The sequence below is a fragment of the Salmo trutta genome, chromosome 2, assembly GCF_901001165.1.
Source record: "Salmo trutta chromosome 2, fSalTru1.1, whole genome shotgun sequence".
Lineage (NCBI taxonomy): Eukaryota > Metazoa > Chordata > Actinopteri > Salmoniformes > Salmonidae > Salmo > Salmo trutta.
Window position 1 is genome coordinate 61,569,440 of NC_042958.1, and position 24,714 is coordinate 61,594,153.

At 43.3% G+C, this 24,714-nt stretch overlaps 2 protein-coding genes across 2 annotated transcripts; both read left to right on the forward strand.

Annotated features, from left to right (window-relative positions):
* The first annotated feature begins 19,423 nt into the window (after nt 1-19,423).
* LOC115159910 (myeloid-associated differentiation marker-like protein 2) lies at nt 19,424-20,589 on the forward strand. Its single transcript, XM_029710040.1, has one exon. It carries the CDS (start codon nt 19,532-19,534, stop codon nt 20,414-20,416), a length of 885 nt encoding a protein of 294 aa, XP_029565900.1. The 5' UTR covers nt 19,424-19,531; the 3' UTR covers nt 20,417-20,589.
* Nucleotides 20,590-20,902: 313 nt separating this feature from the next.
* LOC115159916 (myeloid-associated differentiation marker-like protein 2) lies at nt 20,903-23,709 on the forward strand. The gene is made up of 2 exons (XM_029710052.1): nt 20,903-22,306; nt 22,403-23,709. Exon 1 carries the CDS (start codon nt 21,442-21,444, stop codon nt 22,285-22,287), a length of 846 nt encoding a protein of 281 aa, XP_029565912.1. The 5' UTR covers nt 20,903-21,441; the 3' UTR covers nt 22,288-22,306; nt 22,403-23,709.
* The last annotated feature ends 1,005 nt before the right edge of the window (nt 23,710-24,714 follow it).

Sequence of the window (24,714 nt, forward strand, 5' to 3'; positions counted from 1 at the left end):
CTCCATGCAAGATCTCGCCTCGTGGAGTTGCAATGATCATGAGAACGGTGAGGAATCAGCCCAGAACTACACGGGAGGATCTTGTCAAAGGCAGCTGGGACCATAGTCACCAAGAAAACAATTGGTAACACACTATGCCGTGAAGGACTGAAATCCTGCAGCGCCCGCTATAAAAGGTATATTTTCTGGCTGACCTACATATTGACTGGTTGTCATCAAGCTGTTCACTCAAAAAAAAAGCTTCAAGCTGTAACCGATGTCTGCAATCTGGTTCAGGTTGTCAGTCCACCTACCAGGGTATTTACAAATAGAACAGCAACTAAATCATTCACGTGTATTGATCACATCTTTACTAATGCTGCAGACATCTGCTCTAAAGCAGTATCCACACCCATTAGATGTAGGTATCATAATATAATAGCCATATCTAGAAAAACCAAAGTTTCAAAGGCTGGACCTAAAATTGTGAATAAGCGATCATACAAGAGGTTTTGCAATGATTCCTATGTCAAAGATGTGAAAAATATTTGGTGGTCTGATGTGTGCAATGAGGAACAACCTGACGCCCCACTTGAAGCATTTATGAAACTGCTTCTTCCAGTTACTGATAAGCATGCGCCCATCAAGAAACTGACTGTTAGAACTGCTAGAATCCCCAATGAATAGATGATGAATTTAAAACTGCATGGCTGAGAGAGATGATGCAAAGGGAATAGCAAATAATTCTGACAACACAACAGACTGGCAAACATGTTCATTGAGAAATCACGTAACTAAACTAAAAAAAGAAGAAGAAACTATACTATGGAACATAGATAAATGATAGTAAAAAGCTCTGGAGTACTTTAAATGAAATTCTAGGCAAAAAAGCGAACTCGGCTCCATCATTCATTGAGGCAGATGGCTTGTTCATAACAAAACCCTTTGATATTGCCAACCACTTTAATAACTTTTTTTGTTGACAAGACTAGCAAACGTAGGTATGACATGCAAACAACAAACGCTGAGCCTTCATATTCATGCATAGCGGACCAAATAATGAAGACAAGCACTGTAGTTTTGAGTTCCGCAAATTGGTGTGGTTGAGGTGAAAAAAATGGTTGTTATCTATAAATAAGGACACACCACCTGGTAACGACAACCTGGATGGTAAATTGTGAGGTTGGTAGTGGAATACATTGTGGCTCCTGTTTGCCACATCTTCAGTTTAAGCCAAGAAGATGGCATGTGCCTTCAGGCCTGGAGGGAGGCAAAGTTCAAGCCGCTGCCCAAGAATAGCAGAGCACCCTATAATGGTGTAATCAGCTGACCAATCAGCCTGTTACCAGTGCTTAGCACATTTTTTTGAAAAAATGGTGTTTGGCCAAATACAAAGTTATTTTACAGAAAACAAATGAACAACAGACTTTCAGCATGCTTATAGGGAAGGACATTGTGCTGCATTGTCACAAATGACTGATGATTTGCTGAAAGAAATTGAAAGTAAGAAGATTGTTGGAGCTCTTTTGTTTGACTTCAGCGCAGCTTTTGATATCATTGATCATAACTATGCATGTACATAGGCTTATGAGCCCAAGCCTTAAAAAAAACCTGAATAAAAATTAGGATTGTGCCGTTATACAATACATAGACTACCGCATATTATGCATTGCAGAAAAACATAAAACACAACTGATTTAAAATGTCTTTGGTACATAATTGGTCTAACATGTACTGCAAAATATAAAAAAATGGAGTAATGGCCTTTGAGTGTGGACTGTATTACATTTCATACTGGATGGACTGGTTATCTTATGCTACGCTCCAAAATTTCAATCCATGAGTCTGGGAGAGAACGTATATAGCCTAGGCGATACTGTTGGTTCATTGATTATGCAGGGCGGCTTACAGTTAGCCTACAATTGGTGAATTCGTATTTGATTTTGAATAGCCTAGTAATATGGCATAATTAATTGGGTGACACATTACCTTTAGCTATACACAATATCTCACCACCATGCGTTTCCATCTCCTACTCTCGGCCTGGGCAAAGGCCGGCCTGGGGGCCGTATGCGGCCTGCGACCTGATTCAATACGGCCTGCGGAATCATGCTCAGATCACATAAAGAATTTGCGATAGTAAAGTTTGGAAAAACGTATTTGTTATTCAGAATAAAAGCCCAATGAATACTCGCCTTTGTGTAATGATTTAACTCCCACTGCTTGTGGGACATTTATTTGAAGGCACGTATAAATACAGTGAGGGAAAAAAGTATGTGATCCCCTGCTGATTTTGTACGTTTGCCCACTGATAAAGAAAGGATCAGTCTATAATTTTAATGGTAGGTTTATTTGAACAGTGAGAGACAGAATAACAACAAAAATATCCAGGAAAACGCATGTAAAAAATGTTATAAATTGATTTGCATTTTAATGAGGGAAATAAGTATTTGACCCCCTCTCAATCAGAAAGATGTCTGGCTCCCAGGTGTCTTTTATACAGGTAACGAGCTGAGATTAGGAGCACACTCTTAAAGGGAGTGCTCCTAACCGCAGTTTGTTACCTGTAAAAAAGACACCTGTCCACAGAAGCAATCAATCAATCAGATTCCAAACTCTTCACCATGGCCAAGACCAAAGAGCTCTCCAAGGATGTCAGGGACAAGATTGTAGACCTACACAAGGCTGGAAAGGGCTACAAGACCATCGCCAAGCAGCTTGGTGAGAAGGTGACAACATTTGGTGCGATTATTTGCAAATGGAAGAAACACAAAAGAACTGTCAATATCCCTCGGCCTGGGGCTCCATGCAAGATCTCACCTCGTGGGGTTGCAATGATCATGAGAACGGTGAGGAATCAGCCCAGAACTACACGGGAGGATCTTATCAATGATCTCAAGGCAGCTGGGACCATAGTCACCAAGAAAACAATTGGTAACACACTACGCTGTGAAGGACTGAAATCCTGCAGCGCCTGCAATGTCCCCCTGCTCAAGAATACAAATACATGCCCGTCTAAAGTTTGCCAATGAACATCTGAATGATTCAGAGGATAACTGGTGAAAGTGTTGTGGTCAGATGAGACCAAAATGGAGCTCTTTGGCATCAACTCAACTCGCCGTGTTTGGAGTAGGAGGAATGCTGCCTATGACCCCAAGAACCCCATCTCCACCGTCAAACATGGAGGTGGAAACATTATGCTTTGGGGGTGTTTTTCTGCTAAAGGGACAGGACAACTTCACTGCATCATTTGACGGGGCCATGTACTGTCAAATCTTAGGTGAGAACCTCCTTCCCTCAGCCAGGGCATTGAATTCCAGCATGACAATGACCCAAAACATACGGCCAAGGCAACAAAGGAGTGGCTCAAGAAGAAGCACATTAAGGTCCTGGAGTGGCCTAGCCAGTCTCCAGACCTTAATCCCATAGAAAATCTGTGGAGGGAGCTGAAGGTTCGACTTGCCAAACGTCAGCCTCGAAAGAGGAGTGTGACAAAATCCCTCCTGAGATGTGTGCAAACCTGGTGGCCAACTACAAGAAACGTCTGACCTCTGTGATTGCCAACAAGGGTTTTGCCACCAAGTACTAAGTCATGTTTTGCAGAGGGGTCAAATACTTATTTCCCTCATTAAAATGCAAATCATTTTCTAACATTTTTGACATGCGTTTTCCTGGATTTTTTTGTTGTTATTCTGTCTCTCACTGTTCAAATAAACCTACCATTAAAATTATAGACTGATAATTTGTTTGTAAGTGGGCAAACGTACAAAATCAGCAGGGGATCAAATACTTTTTCCCCCCACTGTAACAACTGCACGAGGACAGACTGTGACTGACAGGCTGACACACACTTCACAGTTACAAATAGTAGCTAGCTAGAAATTGTGCTAAAATTCGTTTTTTAAAGAAAAGGAAAGTAGACAATGAATGTAGGGTGTTCCAGCAAGAGTGGACATCTAAATGTCTTTATTGAGGTATCAGGGAAAGCTGTGTGCTTAGTGTGCAAAGATAGCATCGCTGTCTTGAAAGACTACAACTTGTCCCGACACTTTCAGACAAAGCATGCAGAGAAATATAGGAATATGTCTTCTGAGCAGAGGGCAAGTGCATCGAAAGAGTTGATTTCTGAGTTGCAAAAGCAGCAAGGACTTTTCACAAAACGGCATTCAGCAAACAATGGAATTGTGAGAGCTAGCTATGTACTGTCCCACAAAATTGCTAAACATAGCAAGCCATTCGCTGAGGGCGAATTCATTACAGAATGTTTACTTGACTCTGCAGCAATACTTTGACCCGAGAAGAAAGAGCTGTTTGAAAATGTTTCCCTGTCAAGATGAACAGTAACACGGCGTGTTGAGGACATCGCAGAGAATATGGAACAACAGTTGAAAGTCAAGGTAAAGGATTTCAACTATTTCTCCTTGGCCCTGGATGAGAGCAGTGATGCAGTTGTTGATATTCTTACAAGGCATAACCCCAGACTTTGAAATGAAAGAGGAGCTTGCTCAGTGCAGTCAATGAAGAGCACAACCACAGGAAAAGATTTATTGAAGGAGGTTAATAAGTGTGTGGCAAAGCTGGGACTGAGTTTTGAAAAGTTATCCAGTGTGACCACTAATGGGTGCCCAAACTTGACAGGAAAAAACATTGGCCTTTTGAAAAGGATACAAGATCAAGTAGACGAGCTGAACCAAGATCAGAAAATTATTTTCCTACATTGCATTATTCATCAGGAGGTTCTCTGTAAATGTGTTCTGAAAATGAGCCATGTTGTGGATACAGTCACTAAAGTGGTAAACTTCATAAGAGCAAAATCTTTAAACCACATGCAGTTTATCTCACTGTTGGAAGAGACAGAATTGGGTCATGCAGATCTCCCCTACCACACAAATGTGAGATGGCTGAGTTTGGGGAAGGTGCTTAAAAGGGTGTGGGACCTGAAGTCGGAGATTGCTGAGTTTTTGCAAATTAAAGGAAAATATGTGGATTTCCCTCAACTGCAACATAAAGAATGGTTGGCTGATTTTGCCTTCACCGTGAACATCATGGCCCTCATGAATGAACTGAATTCCAAACTACAAGGGAAGGGCCTTTTTGCACATCAGATGTACAGCCTTGTCAAAGCCTTCAAGGGATAATGAATTCTCCCAACCCGCCAAGTAGAGGCCAACAATCTCACCCACCTTCCGACACTACTAGTCTGTTCCCTATCAGATGACCAGCGGGAGAAGTATACATAACTGCTGCGTGCTTTGAACTGTGAGTTTTCTCGTCGTTTTGAAGATTTCAAAGTGTTGGAAAATGACATGCTGTTGGTATCCTCTCCTTTCACCTTCAATGTGGATAACGCTCCCACTGACCTGCAACTTGAGCTTATCGATCTTCAGTCTGATGCAGTGATTGGACAACTATTCAAAACAATGTCACTGACGAGGTTCTATGCATCTCTCGATGAACAAAACTTTCCAAAGATTAGGAGTCATGCTCAGAAGATGTTTGTACTGTTTCGGTCAACCTACAGTTGCAAGAAAAAGTATGTGAACCCTTTGGAATTACCTGTATTTCTGCATAAATTGGTCATGAAATTTGATCTGATCTTCATCTAAGTCACAACAATAGACACACATAGCGGGTTTAAACTAATAACATACAAATTATTGTGTTTTTGTTGTCTGAATTGAATGCATACTTTTTCCAATCTACACTGTGAATGTTTAAATTATGTGAACCTCTAGGCTAATGACTTCTCCAAAAGCTAATTGGAGTCAGGAGTCAGCTAACCTGGAGTCCAATCAATGAGACGAGATTGTAAATGTTGGTTAGAGCTGCCCTGCCCAATAAAAAAAAAAATCACAAAATTTGAGTTTGCTATTCACAAGCATTGCCTGATGTGAACCATGCCTCGAACAAAAGAGATCTCAGAAGACCTAAGATTAAGAATTGTTGACTTGCATAAAGCTGGAAAGGGTTACACAAGTATCTCTAAAAGCCTTGATGTTCATCAGTCCACGGTAAGACAAATTGTCTATAAATGGAGAAAGTTCAGCACTGTTGCTACTCTCCCTAGGAGTGGCTGTCCTGCAAAGATGACTGCAAGAGCACAGCACAGAATGTGCAGAATGTGCATTCAGCACCACAATCTTAGAGTGTCAACTAAAGACTTACAGAAATCTCTGGATCATGCTAACGTCTCTGTTGATGAGTCTATGATAAGTAAAACACTCAACAAGAATGGTGTTCATGGGAGGACACCACGGAAGAAGCCACTGCTGTACAAAAAAAAATTGCTGCACGTCTGAAGTTTGCAAAGTGCAGGTCTGATCCGCAACTACAGAAAACGTTTGGTTGAGGTTATTGCTGCCAAAGGAGGGTCAACCAGTTATTAAATCCAAGGGTTCACATACTTTTTCCACCCTGCACTGTGAATGTTTACACGGTGTGTTCAGTAAAGACATGAAAACGTATGTGTCTGTGTGTTATTAGTTTAAGCAGACTGTGTTTGTCTATTGTTGTGACCTATATGAAGATCAGATAACATTTTATGACCAATTTATGCAGAAATCCAGGTATTTCCAAAGGGTTCACATACTTTTTCCTGCCACTGGATGTATGTGAACAGACATTTTCAGTGATGAAATACGTATAACAAGTCATGGCACAGCTCATCTCTTAGTGACACTCACCTCTCAGCAATACTGCGCATAGCGACGTCAGAAACTATATCGGACTTCACTACTCTAGTCAAGCCCATCAGAGACTTCACTCCTCACCCTGATTGAATAGTTTAAATGTAATGTTGAGCTCTCTCTCTTTCTTGTGTTTTTGTGCATACCCGTTAACAAGGGTTCTGTCCGTGGTGCTGAACGCACAGTGTACTTTTCCCTCCGTGTAGTTCATTGATGTTTAATAATGAAAATACCTACCAAAAGGAGAACATGGATGTGGTTTATTTCTGTGCATGTTAGTAAAATAAGTAGCATATATGGATGTGATTTACGGTAGATATATCTGTCAACACAGTCAGACACATGATGTATAATCCTGTAATATGATTCTGGCCCGCGATGGCAAAAATATATTCTAACGTGGCCCTCCATGGAAAATAATTGCCCTGGCCTGTCCTACTCTCTCTCCTTTATTCATTTCTCGAGCGCCCAGACGGGCTGTCAACAGTTTAGTGAAATACTTTTCTTTGCGAAAACAATCGATGTTCCCTAACAGATTTCACTTGGTTTCCCAAATTAAGCACTGGGTAGCTGCAGGAACAACATTGGAGAGCCCATGGCATACAGAGTTTGGGCGGAATATCACCTGTTAGGGAAGCGAGAGCATGCTCCTCAGACAGTGGTTGGTGTGCAGAGGGAAATAAGTGTTCTCAGCTGCTCATATTAAGCACAGCTCCACTATAAAACCGAAGTAGCCTACAAAACTGACCGGTGGGTCTTTTTTCCACCTGCCCCTCTTCCTGCCCATTTGATAATGGGCCATTCTCTTTTTTACATATTAGTAAAGACTAGATTAAATAAATTTAAAATAGTCTGATGGGTGAAAATATATCAATTTATGAGAGAACAGCTGTGCAGCCTGATGAAGACAGCTTTGCTGTCGAAACGTTGGACATTACATTTTTGCATCTGAGCTCTTAAAGTGTGCGGCTCTCCTTTATTTTCATGTTTTCCACTCCGCTAGCCAGCACCTCGCCTTAATAGGTGTGTTTCTTTTTCCTCTAGATCAGCCTGAGGCAAGGAACAGAGCACAAGTTTTTTTGTTGCTACTTTCTCAAATCATCAACAGCCTATAGTCGCACCATGCAGCCCATATATGTTTTGATTTCCAAGACATTCTAAATTTTGTATCATTCACAACTAAAGTTACCAAATAACTCTAAATCCAGCATAAAGGACCTGTTTCAAATGATCACTTTCGCACTGTAATGGGAAAGATGTCCTTTCTATTTTATTCAGCTAAGTTAAATTCTATTCTTCTTACTATAAAATAAAATAATGACTTATAAGCATATCTTTCTCAGCTAAATGAACAAGCCTACTGTCACGGGTGTCGTAAGGAGAGGACCAAAACGCAGCGGGTGTCACGATTACCAGGATCAGTAGAGAGGCAGAGTCAGGTGCAGGAGACAGAGGTCCGGAGTAATAGTGGGTTTTAATAGAAAATCCGGGAACAACACAAGAAGCCGAAAGGCACAGGGCGCACATAAATTCAACTCGGGAAAACACGTTCCCAAAACAAAAGACGCACGGGGCGCAGCCCGGTAAATATAATTAGCAACGAGCGCAGCACTCACGCACAACTGTCCAGAGTTGACGTAAAACAATCCCGCACGAGAACCCAAACTGAAAATACACACTAAATAACCCCCCACTAATAACAGACACGAAACAGGTGCGGGATAGACAGACAAAACCAAAAGACACAGAAACATAAATCGGTGGCAGCTAATAGGCCGGCGACGACGACCGCCGCCTGACCGAGGAGGGGCGCCACCTTCGTTGGATACTGTGAGAGCGGGAATATGTACACTCATCTTCTTTATTACGGACAAAGAAGGAAAAACCCAAAACAAACAGTATACAAACCACAACGAGGAATAACAGGCTGGTAAGGCACAAAGCTATACACAGCACAATCTCCCACAAAAACCCATGAAAAACAAACTCCTACTTATAGGAGCCTCAATCAGAGGCAACAATAACCAGCTGTCTCCAAGTGACGGTCCAACCCCAATTAACTAAACATAGAAATACAATAGACTAGATAGAACATAGAAAAATACTAACATAGAACATAGACTAACAAACCCCGGACCACATAAACCAAACACCCCTCTACCTAAATACATAGCCCAAACCACATAAAACAAACACCCCCCTGCCACATCCTGACCAAACTACAATAACAATTAACCCCTATACTGGTCAGGACGTGACACCTACAGCCTATGGCATGGTGCATAGCCAGACAACATAGGCCTACAGTAGGCCAACTCATATTCTGTTCTTCTGAAATACATTTTTTTCATATTATAATGTTTCTTTAGACCGGACTAAAATAATGGATTTATTGAGATGGTGTAAATTACATTGACTTATTAGACTTTTTTTTTATGTAGATGTTCTAAAGGTATTGTATACATATACCTTGAGACCGCCAGGCTTTTGCATGACAATAACTGGCTGACAAAATTTTATGACTGCCACAGCCCTAATCATAACCTACTGCTGAAAAAAAAAGTGTTACGGATTTGCATCCTATGCATTATCATGGATTGAGAGTTACTTATCTAATAGAACACAGAGGGTTTTCTTTAATGGAAGCCTCTCTAATGCAAATTCAGTTGAGTGTAGTGTACCGCAGGGCAGCTGGCTTCCACGGACATTGAATAAAACCTGTGTGTCTTAGTTTTTTTTGTTGGACGACTCAACAGTATACACGTCGGCTACGACGACAGCAAAATAAATAACTGACACCCAGAACATAGAGCTCGAGTCAGCTTTAGAATGGGTAACTAGCAATAGGCTGGTGCTAAATATAAAAAAAATAGTTTAGATCTATTATTGATTAATGTGGCGATTGAGCATGTTGAGGAGATAAGACTGCTGGGTGTAACCCTAGATAGCAAGCTGTCATGGTCAAAACATACACTGATTATACAAATATTAAGAACACCTGCTCTTTCCATGACCAGGTGAATCCAGGTGAAAGTTATGATCCCTTATTGATGTCACTTGTTAAATCCACTTCAATCAGTGTAGATATAGGGGAGAAGGCAGGTTAAAGAAGGATGTTCAAGCCTTGAGACAATTGAGACATGGATTGTGTATGTGTGCCATTCAGAGTGCGAATGGGCAAGACAAGACAAAAATAACGGGGTATGGTTGTAGGTGCCAGGAGCACCGGTTTGAGTGTGTCAAGAACTGCAACGCTGCAGGCTTTTTCAAGCTCAACAGTTTCAAGAATGGTCCACCACCCAAAGGGCATCCAGCCAACTTGACACAACTGTGGAATGCATTGGAGTCAACATGGGCCAGCACATCTGTGGAACACTTTCGACACCTTGTCGAGTCCCTACCCTGACGTATTGAGGCTGTTTTGAGGGCAAAAGGAGTGGGGTGCAACTCAAGGTGTTCCTAATGTTAGGTATACTCAGTGTATAGACTCAATGATTGCTAAATGGGAAGAGATCTGTCCAAGATAAGCCCTTGTTCTGCTTTCTTGACATGTCAGTCAACCAGACAGGTCCTGGTAACACTTCACATGACACCCAGCATCAAAACACGTTATGACATGGTCATAGCCATGTCATAATATCCTCTTACATCTACACGTTCCGCTAGCGGAACGTCTGCTCCAATATCCAATGATGGGCGGGGCGCGAAATACAAACTCCTCTAAAATCCGAAAACTTCAATTTTTCAAACATATGACTATTTTACAGCTATTTAAAGACAAGACTCTCCTTTATCTAACCACACTGTCCGATTTCAAAAAGGCTTTACAGCGAAAGCAAAACATTAGATTATGTCAGCAGAGTACCCAGCCAGAAATAATCAGACACCCATTTTTCAAGCTAGCATATCATGTCACATAAACCCAAACCATAGCTAAATGCAGCACTAACCTTTTATGATCTTCATCAGATGACACACCTAGGACATTATGTTATACAATACATGCATGTCTGTTCAATCAAGTTCATATTTATATAAAAAACCAGCTTTTAACATTAGCATGTGACGTTCAGAACTAGCATTCCCACCGAACACTTCTGGTGATTTTACTAAATTACTCACGATAAACGTTCACAAAAAGCATAACAATTATTTTAAGAATTATAGATACAGAACTCCTCTATGCACTCGATATGTCCGATTTTAAAATAGCTTTTCGGGTGAAGCACATTTTGCAATAATCTAAGTACATAGCCCAGCCATCACGGGCTAGCTATTTAGACACCCAACCAGTTTAGCCTTCACCAAAATCACATTTCCTATAAGAAAAATGTTCTTACCTTGCTTGTTCTTCGTCAGAATACACTGCCAGGACTTCTACTTCAATAACAAATGTAGGTTTGGTCCCAAATAATCCATCGTTATGTTCCATCAAGACGTTTTGTTCGTGCGTTCTAGACACTATCCCAACGCTAAATCTCGGCCACGAGCATGACGCAGAATGTGACAAAAAATTTCTAAATATTCCATTACCGTACTTCGAAGCATGTCAACCGCTGTTTAAAACCAATTTTTATGCAATTTATCTCGTAGAAAAGCGGTAATATTCCGACCGGGAATCTGCCTGTCTGTATACTGAGGGAAAAACCGAAAGCCGGGGGCGGGGCGGGTCGCGAGCGTAAGGCTTAGTCCACTGAGTGACCACTTAGCTTTTGCTCTCCTTTGTTTCAGCCAGGGCTTTGAATTACGTCATTCCTGTTTTTCCCGGGCTCTGAGACTCCATAGGAGACGTGGGAAGTGTCACGTAACAGCAGAGATCCTGAGTTTTTGGAAGAGATGTCAAACAAAGAAAATAAAAGGTCTGACAGGGTACTTCCTGAACAGAAGCATCTCAGGTTTTTGCCTGCCATAGGAGTTCTGTTATACTCACAGACACCATTCAAACAGTTTCAGAAACTGTGGAGTGTTTTCTCTCCAAAGCTAATAATTATATGCATATTCTAGTTTCTGGGCAGGACTAATAATCAGATTAAATCGGGTACGTTTTTTATCCAGCCGTGAAAATACTGCCCCCTAGCCATAAGAGGATATGTCATAATTTGTCCTCTGACAAATCAATTGTAAATTTCGGTGTTCCTCAAGGTTCCGTTTTAGGACCACTATTGTTTTCACTATATATTTTACCTCTTGGGGATGTCATTCGAAAACATAATGTTAAATTTCACTGCTATGCGGACGACACACAGCTGTACATTTCAATGAAACATGGTGAAGCCCCAAAATTGCCCTCGCTAGAAGCCTGTGTTTTAGACATAAAGAAGTGGATGGCTGCAAACTTTCTACTTTTAAACTCGGACAAAACAGAGATGCTTGTTCTAGGTCCCAAGAAACAAAGAGATCTTCTGTTGAATCTGACAATTAATCTGGATGGTTGTACAGTCGTCTCAAATAAAACTGTGAAGGACCTCTGCGTTACTCTGGACCCTGATCTCTCTTTTGAAGAACATATCAAGACTGTTTCAAGGACAGCTTTTTTCCATCTGCGTAACATTGCAAAAATCAGAAACTTTCTGTCCAAAAATGACGCAGAAAAATTAATCCATGTTTTTGTTACTTCTAGGCTGGACTACTGCAATGCTCTACTTTCCGGCTACCCGGATAAAGCACTAAACAAACTTCAGTTAGTGCTAAATACGGCTGCTAGAATCCTGACTAGAACCAAAAAAATTTATCATATTACTCCAGTGCTAGCCTCCCTACACTGGCTTCCTGTTAAGGCAAGGGCTGATTTCAAGGTTTTACTGCTAACCTACAAAGCATTACATGGGCTTGCTCCTACCTATCTTTCCGATTTGGTCCTGCCGTACATACCTACACGTACGCTACGGTCACAAGACGCAGGCCTCCTAATTGTCCCTAGAATTTCTAAGCAAACGGCTGGAGGTAGGGCTTTCTCCTATAGAGCTCCATTTTTATGGAATGGTCTGCCTACCCATGTGAGAGACGCAGACTCAGTCTCAACCTTTAAGTCTTTACTGAAGACTTATCTCTTCAGTAGGTCCTATGATTAAGTATAGTCTGGCCCAGGAGTGTGAAGGTGAACGGAAAGGCTGGAGCAACGAACCGCCCTTGCTGTCTCTGCCTTGCCGGTTCCCCTCTTTCCACTGGGATTCTCTGCCTCTAACCCTATTACAGGGGCTGAGTCACTGGCTTACTGGTGTTCTTCCATGCCGTCCATGGGAGGGGTGCGTCACTTGAGTGGGTTGAGTCACTGACGTGGTCTTCCTGTCTGGGTTGGCGCCCCCCCCCCCCCCTTGGGTTGTGCCATGGCGGAGATCTTTGTGGGCTATACTCGGCCTTGTCTTAGGACGGTAAGTTGGTGGTTGTAGACATCCCTCTAGTGGTGTGGGGCTGTGCTTTGGCAAAGTGGGTGGGGTTATATCCTGCCTGTTTGGCCCTGTCCGGGGGTATCATCGGATGGGGCCACAGTGTCTTCTGATCCCTCCTGTCTCAGCCTCCAGTATTTATGCTGCAGTAGTTTATGTGTCGGGGGGCTAGGGTCAGTCTGTTACATCTGGAGTATTTCTCTTGTCTTATCCGGTGTCCTGTGTGAATTTAAATATGCTCTCTCTAATTCTCTCTTTCTCTCTTTCTTTCTTTCTCTCGGAGGACCTGAGCCCTAGGACCATGCCTCAGGACTACCTGGCATGATGACTCCTTGCTGTCCCCAGTCCACCTGGCCATGCTGCTGCTCCAGTTTCAACTGTTCTGCCTGCGGCTATGGAACCCTGACCTGTTCACCGGACGTGCTTGTTGCACCCTCGACAACTACTATGATTATTATTATTTGACCATGCTGGTCATTTATGAACATTTTAACATCTTGACCATGTTCTGTTATAATATCCACCCGGCACAGCCAGAAGAGGACTGGCCACCCCTCATAGCCTGGTTCCTCTCTAGGTTTCTTCCTAGGTTTTTGGCCTTTCTAGGGAGTTTTTCCTAGGGAGTTTTTCCTAGCCACTGTGCTTCTTTCACATGCATTGCTTGCTGTTTGGGGTTTTAGGCTGGGTTTCTGTACAGCACTTTGAGATTTCAGCTGATGTACGAAGGGCTTTATAAATACATTTGATTTGAATAACAGCTGACATAACTTGTCAGAACCTGACATAATATGGTCATAACACTCACGACACATATTTAGACCTGTTGTGACATATTGGATTATTTTATGGCTGGTTATGACACCTGCACTACAGTTAAAGAGTTTGGGGTCACATAGTAATGTCCTTGTTTAAAAAAAAAAAAAAAAAGTTGTCCATTAAAATAACATAAAATGTATCAAAAATACAGTGTAGACATTGTTAATGTTGTAAATGACTATTGTAGCTGGGAACGGCAGATTTTTTAATGGAATATCTACATAGGCGTACAGAGGCCCATTATCAGCAACCATCACTCCTGTGTTCCAATGGCACGTTGTATTAGCTAATCCAAGTTTATCATTTTAAATGTTAGCTGTTATGAAATGGTTATTACCGTGTCATAACGTGTTATGAATCTGGGTGTCAAGTAAAGTGTTATCTCACAGATGTCTTCACTATTATTCTACAATGTAGAAAATAATAAAAATAAAGAAAAATCCTTGAATAAATAGGTGTCAAGTAAAGTGTTACCCAGGTCATACAGGCCCTAGTTTTGGCACACCTGGACAATTGCCCAGTTGTGTGGTCAGATATGCAAAGAGGGACATGGGTAAATTGCAGTTGGTCCAGAACAGAGCAGCACGTATCGCACTTAGGTGTACACGGAGGACGAATGTCAGTAACATGCATGTCAATCTCTCCTGGCTCAAAGTTGAGGAGAGATTGAATGCATCACGATTGGTCTTTGTGTGAGGTGTTGAAGGTACCGAACTGTCTGTTCAAGAAGTTGGCACTAAGTTGGGACACTCATTGGTACAACACAAGACACGCAGTCAGAGGTCTCTTCACAGTCCCCAGGTCCAGAACAGAAGCTGGGAAACGCATAGTATTAAAAAAAATTGTATGGAAACTCCCCTACCCCCTTCCGGACCTCACTAAAACCCTGGTTACGGCCCTGATGAGTACTCTTAGGGGAAAAATGGGTGATCTAGCTATAAAATGTAAGAAAAAGACTGAGGTGAAGAGCTGGAGCAAACACTAGTTATTCTGGCCTGGCATGTTTCGATAACGCCCTTATCTCTGATGCAACCTTAAAGGGAGTTATTGTTGAAGGGCAGTATTTCCTCCGACTTGTTCGAGGACACATCTTTAGCACCGTGGCCTCATCCAGCACCGTGCAATTAACCCAGTCTCTCCGAGACTGTCCTTCCAAAACAAAATGGCCGCCCGGTGGGATATGTTCAAGCAGCAGAGAGGTACGTACCACCGCATTTAATCATGGCAAGGCGACTGGAAACATGACCGAATACAAACAGTGTTATTATTCCCTCTGTAAGGCAATCAAACAAGCGAAGCGTCAGTATAGAGACAAAGTGCAGTCGCAATTCAATGGCTCAAACATGAGACGTATGTGGCAGGGTCTACAGACAATCACGGATTACAAAAAAAGTAGCCACGTCTCGGACATCGACGTCTTGCTCCCAGACCAATTAAACAACTTCTTTGAGGACAATACAGTGCCACTGACACGGCCTGCTACCAAATACTGTGGGCTCTACTTCTCCGTGGCCTACATGAGTAAAACATTTAAACGTGTTAACCCTCGCAAGGCTGCAGCCCCAGACGGCATCCCTAGCCGCGTCCTCAGAGCATGCGCAAACCAGCTGGCTGGTGTGTTTACGGACATATTCAATCAATCCCTATCCCAGTCTGCTGTCCCCACATGCTTCAAGATGGCCACCATTGTTCCTGTACCCAATAATGCAAAGGTAACTGAACTAAATGACTATCGCCCCATAGCACTCACTTCTGTCATGAAGTGCTTTGAGAGACTAGTCAAGGATCATACCACCTCCACCCTACCTGATACCCTAGACCCACTCCAATTTGCTTACCGCCCCAATAGGTCCACAGACAATGCAATTGCCATCACACTGCACACTGCCCTATCCCATCTGGACAAGAGGAATACCTATGTAAGAATGCTGGTAATTGACTACAGCTCAGCATTAAACACCATAGTACCCTCCAAACTCGTCATTAAGCTTGAGACCCTGGGTCTCGACACCGCCCTGTGCAACCGGGTCCTGGACTTCCTGACGGGCCGCCCCCAGGTGGTGAAGGTAGGAAACAACATCTCCACTCCGCTGATCCTCAACACTGGAGCCCCACAAGGGTGCGTTCTCAGCCCTCTCCTGTACTTTGCAGACGACACTACCGTGGTAGGCCTGATTGCCAACAACAATGAGACAGCCTACAGGGAGGAGGTGAGGGCCCTCGGAGTGTGGTGTCAGGAAAATAACTTCTCACTCAATGTCAGCAAAACAAAAGAGATGATCGTGGACTTCAGGAAACCGCAAAGGGAGCACCCCCCCCCCTATCCACATCGACAGGACAGCAGTGGAGAAAGTGGAAAGTTACATATCACCAACAAACTGAAATGGTCCACGCACACAGTGTGGTGAAGAAGGCGCAACAGCGCCTCTTCAACCTCAGGAGGCTGAAGAAATTTGGCTTGTCACCCGAAAACCCTCGCTAACTCATACAGGTGCACAATTGAGAGCATTTTGTCGGGCTGTATCACCGCCTGGTACGATAACTGCACCGCCCACAACCGCAGGGCACGCCAGAGGGTGGTGCGTTCTGTACAACGCATCATCCGGGGGCAAACTGCCTGCCCTCCAGGACACCTACAACACCCGATGTCACAGGAAGGCAAAAAAGATCATCAAGGACAATAACCACCCGAGCCACTACCTGTTCATCTCACTTCCATGCAGAAGGCGAGGTCAGTACAGGTGCATCAAAGCTGGGACAGATAGATTAAAAAATAGCTTCCATCTCAAGGCCATCAGATTGTTAAACAGCCACCACTAGCACAGAGGCGGCTGCCTACCTACAGACTTGAAATCATTGGCCACTTTATTAAATGGAACACTAGTCACTTTAATAATGCCACTTTAAGAATGTTTACATATCTCACATTACTCATCTCATATGTATATACTGTATACTGTATCCTTCACTATATGTTCTTTACTATCTATTGCATCTTAGCCACTCTGTCACTGCTCATCCATATATATTATACTTCTATATTCTCATCTCATTCCTTTACTAGATTGTGTGTATTAGATTTTGCTGTGGAATTTGGGGCATGCATCATAATTGTGTTCCTTACCGACTACAAGGGAAATCCAGGAATGGAGTGCTGTGTGATCGTCTCCTCGGTGTGTTTCCCCTTGACGATCCTTGTCATCGTCCTAAACCTCTGTCCCTCTGTAAAACATCTCCTGCAGCCTCTGGAGGTGTAGCTGGCTGGCTTTGATGTCCTAACCTTTCTCCTGTACACCTCCTCTGAGACACTGTGGCCCGTCTTCAGCTTCCAGAACGACCTTCGTCCTTCTATCTGCCAAAACTGACGTGTCAACCTGCTCCTTTACTTTGTGAACTTGATTTATTCCCTGTGTGGCTTAGTTCATTGTACTACTGGTGCATGACGACACCTACATACAGTACGAGTCCAAAGTTTGGCCACACTTACTCATTCAAGGATTTTTCTTTATTTTTTACAATTTTTTACATTGTAGAATAATAGTGAAGACATCACAACTATGAAATAACACATGGCATCATGTAGTAACCACATAAGAGTGTTAAACAAATCAAAATATATTTTATATTTGAGATTCTTCAAAGTAGTCACCCTTTGTCTTGATGACAGTTTTGCACACTCTTGGCATTCTCTCAACCAGCTTGATGAGGTAGTCATCTGGAATGCATTTCAATTAACAGGTGTGCCTTGTTAAAAGTTCATTTGTGGAATTTCTTTCCTTCTTAATGCATTTGAGCCAATCTGTTGTGTTGTGACAAGGAAAGGGTGGTATACAGAAGATAGCCCTATTTGGTAAAAGACCAAGTCCATATTATGGCAAGAACAACTCAAATAAGCAAAGAGAAACGACAGTCCATCATTACTTCAAGACATGAAGGTCCGTCAACCCGGAAAATTTCAAGAACTTAGTCGCAAAAACCATCAAGTGCTATGATGAAACTGGCTCTCATGAGGACCGCCACAGGAAAGAAAGACCCAGAGTTACCTCTGCTGCAGAGGATACGTTCATTAGAGTTAACTGCACCTCAGATTGCAGCCCAAATAAATGCTTCAGAGTTCAAGTAACAGACATATCTCAACATTAACTGTTCAGAGGAGACTCCATGAATCAGGCCTTCATGGTCGAATTGCATCAAAGAAACCACTACTAAAGGACACCAATAAGAAGAAGAGACTTGCTTGGGCCAAGAAGCATGAGCAATGGACATTAGACCGGTGGAAATTTGTCATTTGGTCTGATGAGTCCAAATATGAGATTTTTGGTTCCAACCGCCGTGTCTTTGTGAGATGCAGCGTAGGTGAACGGATGATCTCCACATATGTGGTTTCCTCCATGAAGCATGGAGGAGGCGGTGTGATGGTGTGGGGTTCTTTACGGGTGACACCGTCTGTGATTTATTTTGAATTCAAGGCACACTTAACCAGCATGGCTATCACAGCATTCTGCAGCAATACGCTATCCCATCTGGTTTGCGCTTAGTAGGACTATAATTTGTTTTTCAACAGAACAATGACCCAAAACACACCTCCAGACTATGTAAGTGCTATTTGACCAAGAAGGAGAGTGCTGGTGCTGCATTAGATGACCTGGCCTCCACAATCACCCGACCTCAACCCAATTGAGATGGTTTGGGATGAGTTGGACCGCAGAGTAAAGGAAAAGCAGCCAACAAGTGCTCAGCATATGTGGGAACTCGTTCAAGACTGTTGGAAAAGCATTCCTCCTGAAAGTGGTTGAGAGAATGCGAAGAGTGTGGAAAGCTGCCATCAGGGCAAAGGGTGGCTACTTTTTTATTTTTTTCATTACTACATGATTCCATATGTGTTATTTCAAAGATGTCTTCACTATTATTCTACAATGTAGAAAATAGTAAAAATAAAGAAAAACCCTTGAATGAATAGGTGTGTCCAAACTTTTGACTGGCACTGTATATGTTGCACGTTCAGTACATTCTCGTCAGTAAAAATGTTCATCTTACCAGATTCATTTTTCTGTACTTTATTTAGTCTGTCTAACTAGCTTTTATATTTAAAAAACCATCAAAAAATGCACCAACGTATTGCGGCTCACAGGCCTTCCCTGAAGAAGCAATGCAATGCGATAGCCACTAAAATAAAGGCTTTTTCAATTTTGCCTTGTATTTTTTGAAGTACAGTGTTTTTACACAGCTGCAACTTAATTTGGTTGCTATAAGTTATACCCCGTTCTCCGATGAACACCTCTCCATATTTTCATTCTTGATATCAAAGCAGCTCTCCCTCCTTTTTTGAATATTGAAATAAACCTTGCTTCATTTTGTCTTTGGAAACTTGAGGGAGTGTGCATTTGTCACAGATGTTTTCCATGCTTGAATTGAAAACTTTTAGCCAGTCTCTCTTTCAAAAACTTGAGAAACACTTCCTCTTAAAACTCACTGAAGTATACTGTCCGGTGTAGATACTGCACACCGTATTTCATGAATATCATGCAAAGCACATTGTGACTGGCTATCTACTAGGTAACAGATAAGAGGATAGCTCAGACGAAGCTCACTCTCTCCTCTACCATTACAGCTGTCTAGAAAGCCTGATAGAGGAGAAGAGGCATCATCACACACTCGGAGACAATGGACAAAATAAAAAAGGCCCTGTCCGAAGCCGTATTCACTCCTTCCTCTCTAATAAATGGACGAGGGGCCCTGCACATGACTCAGATAGTGCTGGGCATCTTGACCTTCATCCTGGCCGCTGTTCAGGGCGAGACTCAACACACCTACTGGAACTATGCCATGTTCACCTGGGCCTTCTGCTCCATCATGACCCTCATCATCACCGTCATTGAGATGTTCATGCTCCACCTCCTCCTCAAGTTTTGTCTGGACTGGGACGACTTCACCACAGGAATGGCAATGTCCTCCGCTCTCATGACCGCGTCCGTCTTCGTCATGTACGCCAACTTCTACATCTGCCGAAAATGTTTGTACTCGATTGTGATCGCCTTCCTCGCCCTACTTTGTGGCGTGGCCTACATCTTAGAGGTCCTGAAAGATAAGTTCATGGATAAGAAGAAGGGGAGCTACCTGGCCGCCCTGCCTGGATTCTGGAAGGTTCTGGAGGCTTTCGTGAGCTGCATAATTTTTATCTCCCTCACGGGTTATGACGGGAAACCGGCACTGATATTGTGCATTGTGGCCTATGTCATTCCCTTCCCCATCATCCCTATTATCATCATCACCAACATCTTCACAAAAATTAAGAAGTGTTTGCCATTTAATATAGACAGGTTTGTGTTTATATTTCTGGTCATCTCTGTGGTTCTCTATACCTTTGCTGCCATCATCTGGCCCATCTATACATTCAAAGGCAACCCTCGTCCCAGTGACTGTCCTGGAAGCTACTGTATCTGGGCCATTCAGTTCATGGTGGCATTCATGACATACGTCAATCTGATCCTCTTTATAATGGACTTGGTGTTTACCCTGCTTGGGATATGTGGCTTCAAACGCTCATAGCGGTAATTGATCTCTGTCTGTATCTGTTTTACTGTACTATATAATCCATAGCGTTTCATGAATTATTTGTTGTTGCATTGAATAGTCATTTAACAAAAGCTGCTTGTTTCCCCTCATCTTTTTTGATTTAAAAAAAATAAAAAAAATAATAGTTTCAGTAGAACAAATATAAACCCTGCAGTGACCTCTGAGGAATTTGTCATGATGTTACACGTTAATGATGAAATTATCCATATAGAACGTAAAGGGTATAGTTACAATGTCAATCACACATGGATATTTCCATGGCAACAAGGCTACATTTACATAAAAGTAGCCTGTGTAACAGCATTACATGGCCAACATTCACAACTGCTGTATATGATAAAGGATTTTGAAGGACCACAACCACATTTCTTTTCATTACGTTAAATTCTTGTGTGTGAGTTGCAGCACTGGCCTACTGTCCTTTTACCACTTACATTCTCAGGGAACACTTTATTTAGATTGACGACAGACTATCTACTAAACCTAGCCCTAGCCCTTATCCTAACCTCAACCCTTCCCCTAACCCTTGTTCTAAACCTAACCATAACCTTAGCAAGCAGTTGCTTATCAACAGATAGTTTGTTGATAATATGACCATCTGTAGTGTAACTACAGATTGACTATTCGGACTATCTAAATAAAGTGTGACCGCATTCTCATTGGTCTATAACAGTAATAGTGCAGAACAGCTTCTCCATAGTGTACTGTATATCTACTTCTCCAGGGATTTGAATAACGATATTAGTGTCAAACGTACGTTAACCATTAACAGCAGATAGCCTGCCCACTTCTGTCTGTAATACTATAAGGGTTGCCTCCATCCGAGATTGTGAAACAGTTATGAAGGTGGAATAACTCAGCGTAAATCAAGGGAAGTGTTGTCACTCGAGAGTCAACAGTAAAAGTTGAGCTTGTAAAATCTTGGTTATCCCCAAAAAAAAGCCACACAGGTGGAATAGAATTTTGGAATTGAAGTTTACCGTATTCAGGAGCTGGAGATGTGTAAACACTTCAAGAGTCTGCCCAACATCTTGCGGCTGCTGGAGATCATACTGTGTACGTTAGCCTTGGTCATCCCTATGTTCAGGGGTAGGATGGTGAACCCATATGGCATCTACTGCGAGTTCATCTGGGTCTTCTGTGTCATTGTGGCTGTGGTTCTACTGGTGTCTGAGATCATGCTAATACACGTCCTCCTGCCCAACTGGGACGACCTTGTTTGCGGTCTGACCATGCTGTGCACGCTCATGGTCGCCGCCGCCACGCTCATTTTCGCCATCGTCTTTGGCTGCCTGTCATGTATCAGCAGTGTCTTCTGCATCATCTTCTCATTGGCCGCTACCGTGGTCTTCCTGGTGGACAGCGTCAAGAGAAAAATGAAATGTCCAAAGGGCTATCTATCAAACCTGAGGGGTATTCTGAGATTCACAGAGGCCGTCCTGGCTTGCATCATCCTCGCCGGCGCCACCAACTACTTCCTGGGTGTGGAAGGCGAATTCCGCCCACCCGCCATGTTGTGGTGCATTGTAGTCTATGTAGTCTGTCTCCCTGTGACCGTTCTCGTCATACCCATCCATCTGTGCAGTCTACTTGAATGCCTCATCTCCTGTATTGGGATGGAACTTTTGGAGTTGGTGTTTAACATAGTGGCTGTGGTGTTGTACCTGTCTGCCGTCATCCTCTGGCCTGTTTTCGGTTACAAGCACTACCGTGAGTACAATCCACCAAACTGTCACAACTGTCGCCATGACAACCTGGATGTGGTAACTGTGGGGACCATTGCCAATCTCATCCTCTACGTCGTGGACTTGGTTTTCACCATCTTGGCTCGACTGAAATCCTAACATCTTGCTAAGTTAAGAGGTAGGTCTACATTTTCTTTTATAACATATTGTCTGTATGGTCTGTTTCCAGTAATCATCGACCTCAACCTCTTTTCCTGTAATACATATCTTCCAGCTTCTAAAGGTGTACCTGGGTGGCTTTGACATCCTGGCCGTGCTTCTGTACACCTCCACTGCGACCCTGTGGCCTGTCTTCAGCTTTCAGAATGACTTTCATCTGCCATAACTGCACATGGGACAATCTGGTGGTTGTAGCGTATGTCAATCTTTTATGTTGTGGATTTTATTTATTCCCTGTGTTAATTGCTGTTCTTTTTCATAACATAATATAACCTATGGAGCTTTATTTGAAAGCCCAGATGTACAGTACATCCTTGTCAATGAAACTCTTCATCCTCTTTATAGTTGACCTGGGGAGAATCTCAATTGCATACTCCTCGCGTCCTCTTGCCTAGGACGAGGAGAGAGGACGCGAGGAGTATGCAATCAAGATCTTCCCCTGGTTCTTACCCTGCTCTGGATATTAGGCTTCAAACGCCCATAGCTGACCTCTGGTGGTAACTGATCTCTCTTCGGTCTGTCTGCCTAATCCTGTACAGATCTCGCATGAATTCTTCATCAAGATATGCATAGGTGAAAAATATGCCCATGTATAACTGTCACGAGGTGGAAAATGTTAGTTTGGATCTGGGTTGATCAGGAAGAGTGAAGTAGAGGCAGGCAACAGTTTCAACAAATAACATTTAATAGGTCATGGCTTTTTGATGGTTACACCACACAATGTTCTGTTCCATAGTTTTTGTTTAGCCAATGCAAATAGATTAAAAGTTCAAAATGACATACAAATACCAGATAGAAACAAACCTAACAGAAACGGGCACTGGAAGTGGTGCAGGTGCCCAGTTGCTCCCTTTTTGGTACAGTTGCTTCAACTCAAAGACCTCTGATCTCACCAAACGGATGCGTTCTCTCGCTCAGCCAACAAAGGGCTCCACCATGACTCCAGACTGCATGACTTCCTGTGGGCGGCCACCCCTAAAACATGGGTTAAATAGAATTCAGAAGAACACTTACTTAATCCATCATCCAATTAAATGTCTGGGCGAGTTAATGAGTCTCTTATAGACGAATCCACCACATTGAAAGTTCCTATTAAGATGGGTGGCATACCTTGACACTTTATCAACCCCTCCAGTCACCCTTGATACCTGCTGTCCTTTGATCTGTTCACAACCCCCCCCCCCCTTTATTATTTTTGTTATTATATCTGTATCATTGTGTGATGTGATTCTCATGTTTTTTCATGTTCTTTGTCTGTAGGCTAGGGCTTGTAACCTTTTTCTTTTGTTATGTGTAGTGGCGTGTGTTATGTTATTCCTTGTTTATGGAAAAATAAAATTAAACATCTTAATTAAAACAAAAGTGTGTGATACAATTTTGAAGTGCCACGGATATGTAGGGCAGGAGGAAGGAGCAGAGTCCGGGCCGTACCCCTCCCAGTCCACGAGGTACTGCAGGCCCCCTACCCGACGTCGGGAGTCCAGGAAGGCCCGGACTGTGTACGCCGGGGCCGCGGAGGGACCTCCCGCACCTCAGCGTCCTGCAGTGGACCAGCTACCAACGGCCTGAGGAGAGACACATGAAACGAGGGGTTAATATGGTAATATGAAGGGAGTTGTAACCTATAACACACCTCGTTTATTCTCCTCAGGACTTTGAATGGCCCCACAAATCACGGACCCAGCTTCCGGCAGGGCAGTCTGAGGGGCAGGTTCCGGGTCGAGAGCCAGACTCTGTCCCCCGGATTATACACGGGGGCCTCACTGCGGCGGCGGTCAGCGCTCTCCTTCTGTCGCCTGATAGCCCGCTTCAGGCACTCCTGGACAGCACTCCAGGTCTCCTGAGAGCGCTGTACCCATTCTTCCACCGCAGGAGCCTCCGTCTGGCTCTGCTGCCAGGGCACCAGGACTGGCTGATAACCTAATACAACTTGAAAAGGTGACAGGTTAGTAGAGGAGTGGCGTTGAGAGTTCTGGGCCATCTCGGCCCATGGCACGAACCTCACCCACTCCCCTGGCTGGTCCTGGCAATACGACCGCAGAAACCTGCCCACATCCTGGTTGATGCATTCTACCTGCCCATTACTTTCGGGGTGGAAACCCGAGGTCAGGTTGACCGAGACCCCCAGCCTCTCCATAAACGACCTCCACACTCTGGAAGTGAACTGGGGACCCCGATCAGATACGATGTCCTCGGGCACCCCGTAGTGCCGGAAGACATGGGTGAATAGGGCCTCCGCGGTCTGTAGGGCCGTAGGAAGACAGGGCAACGGGAGCAGATGGCAGGACTTCGATAACCGATCCACAACAACCAGGATCGTCGTGTTCCCCTGAGATGGCGGGAGATCCATGAGGAAATCCACCGAGA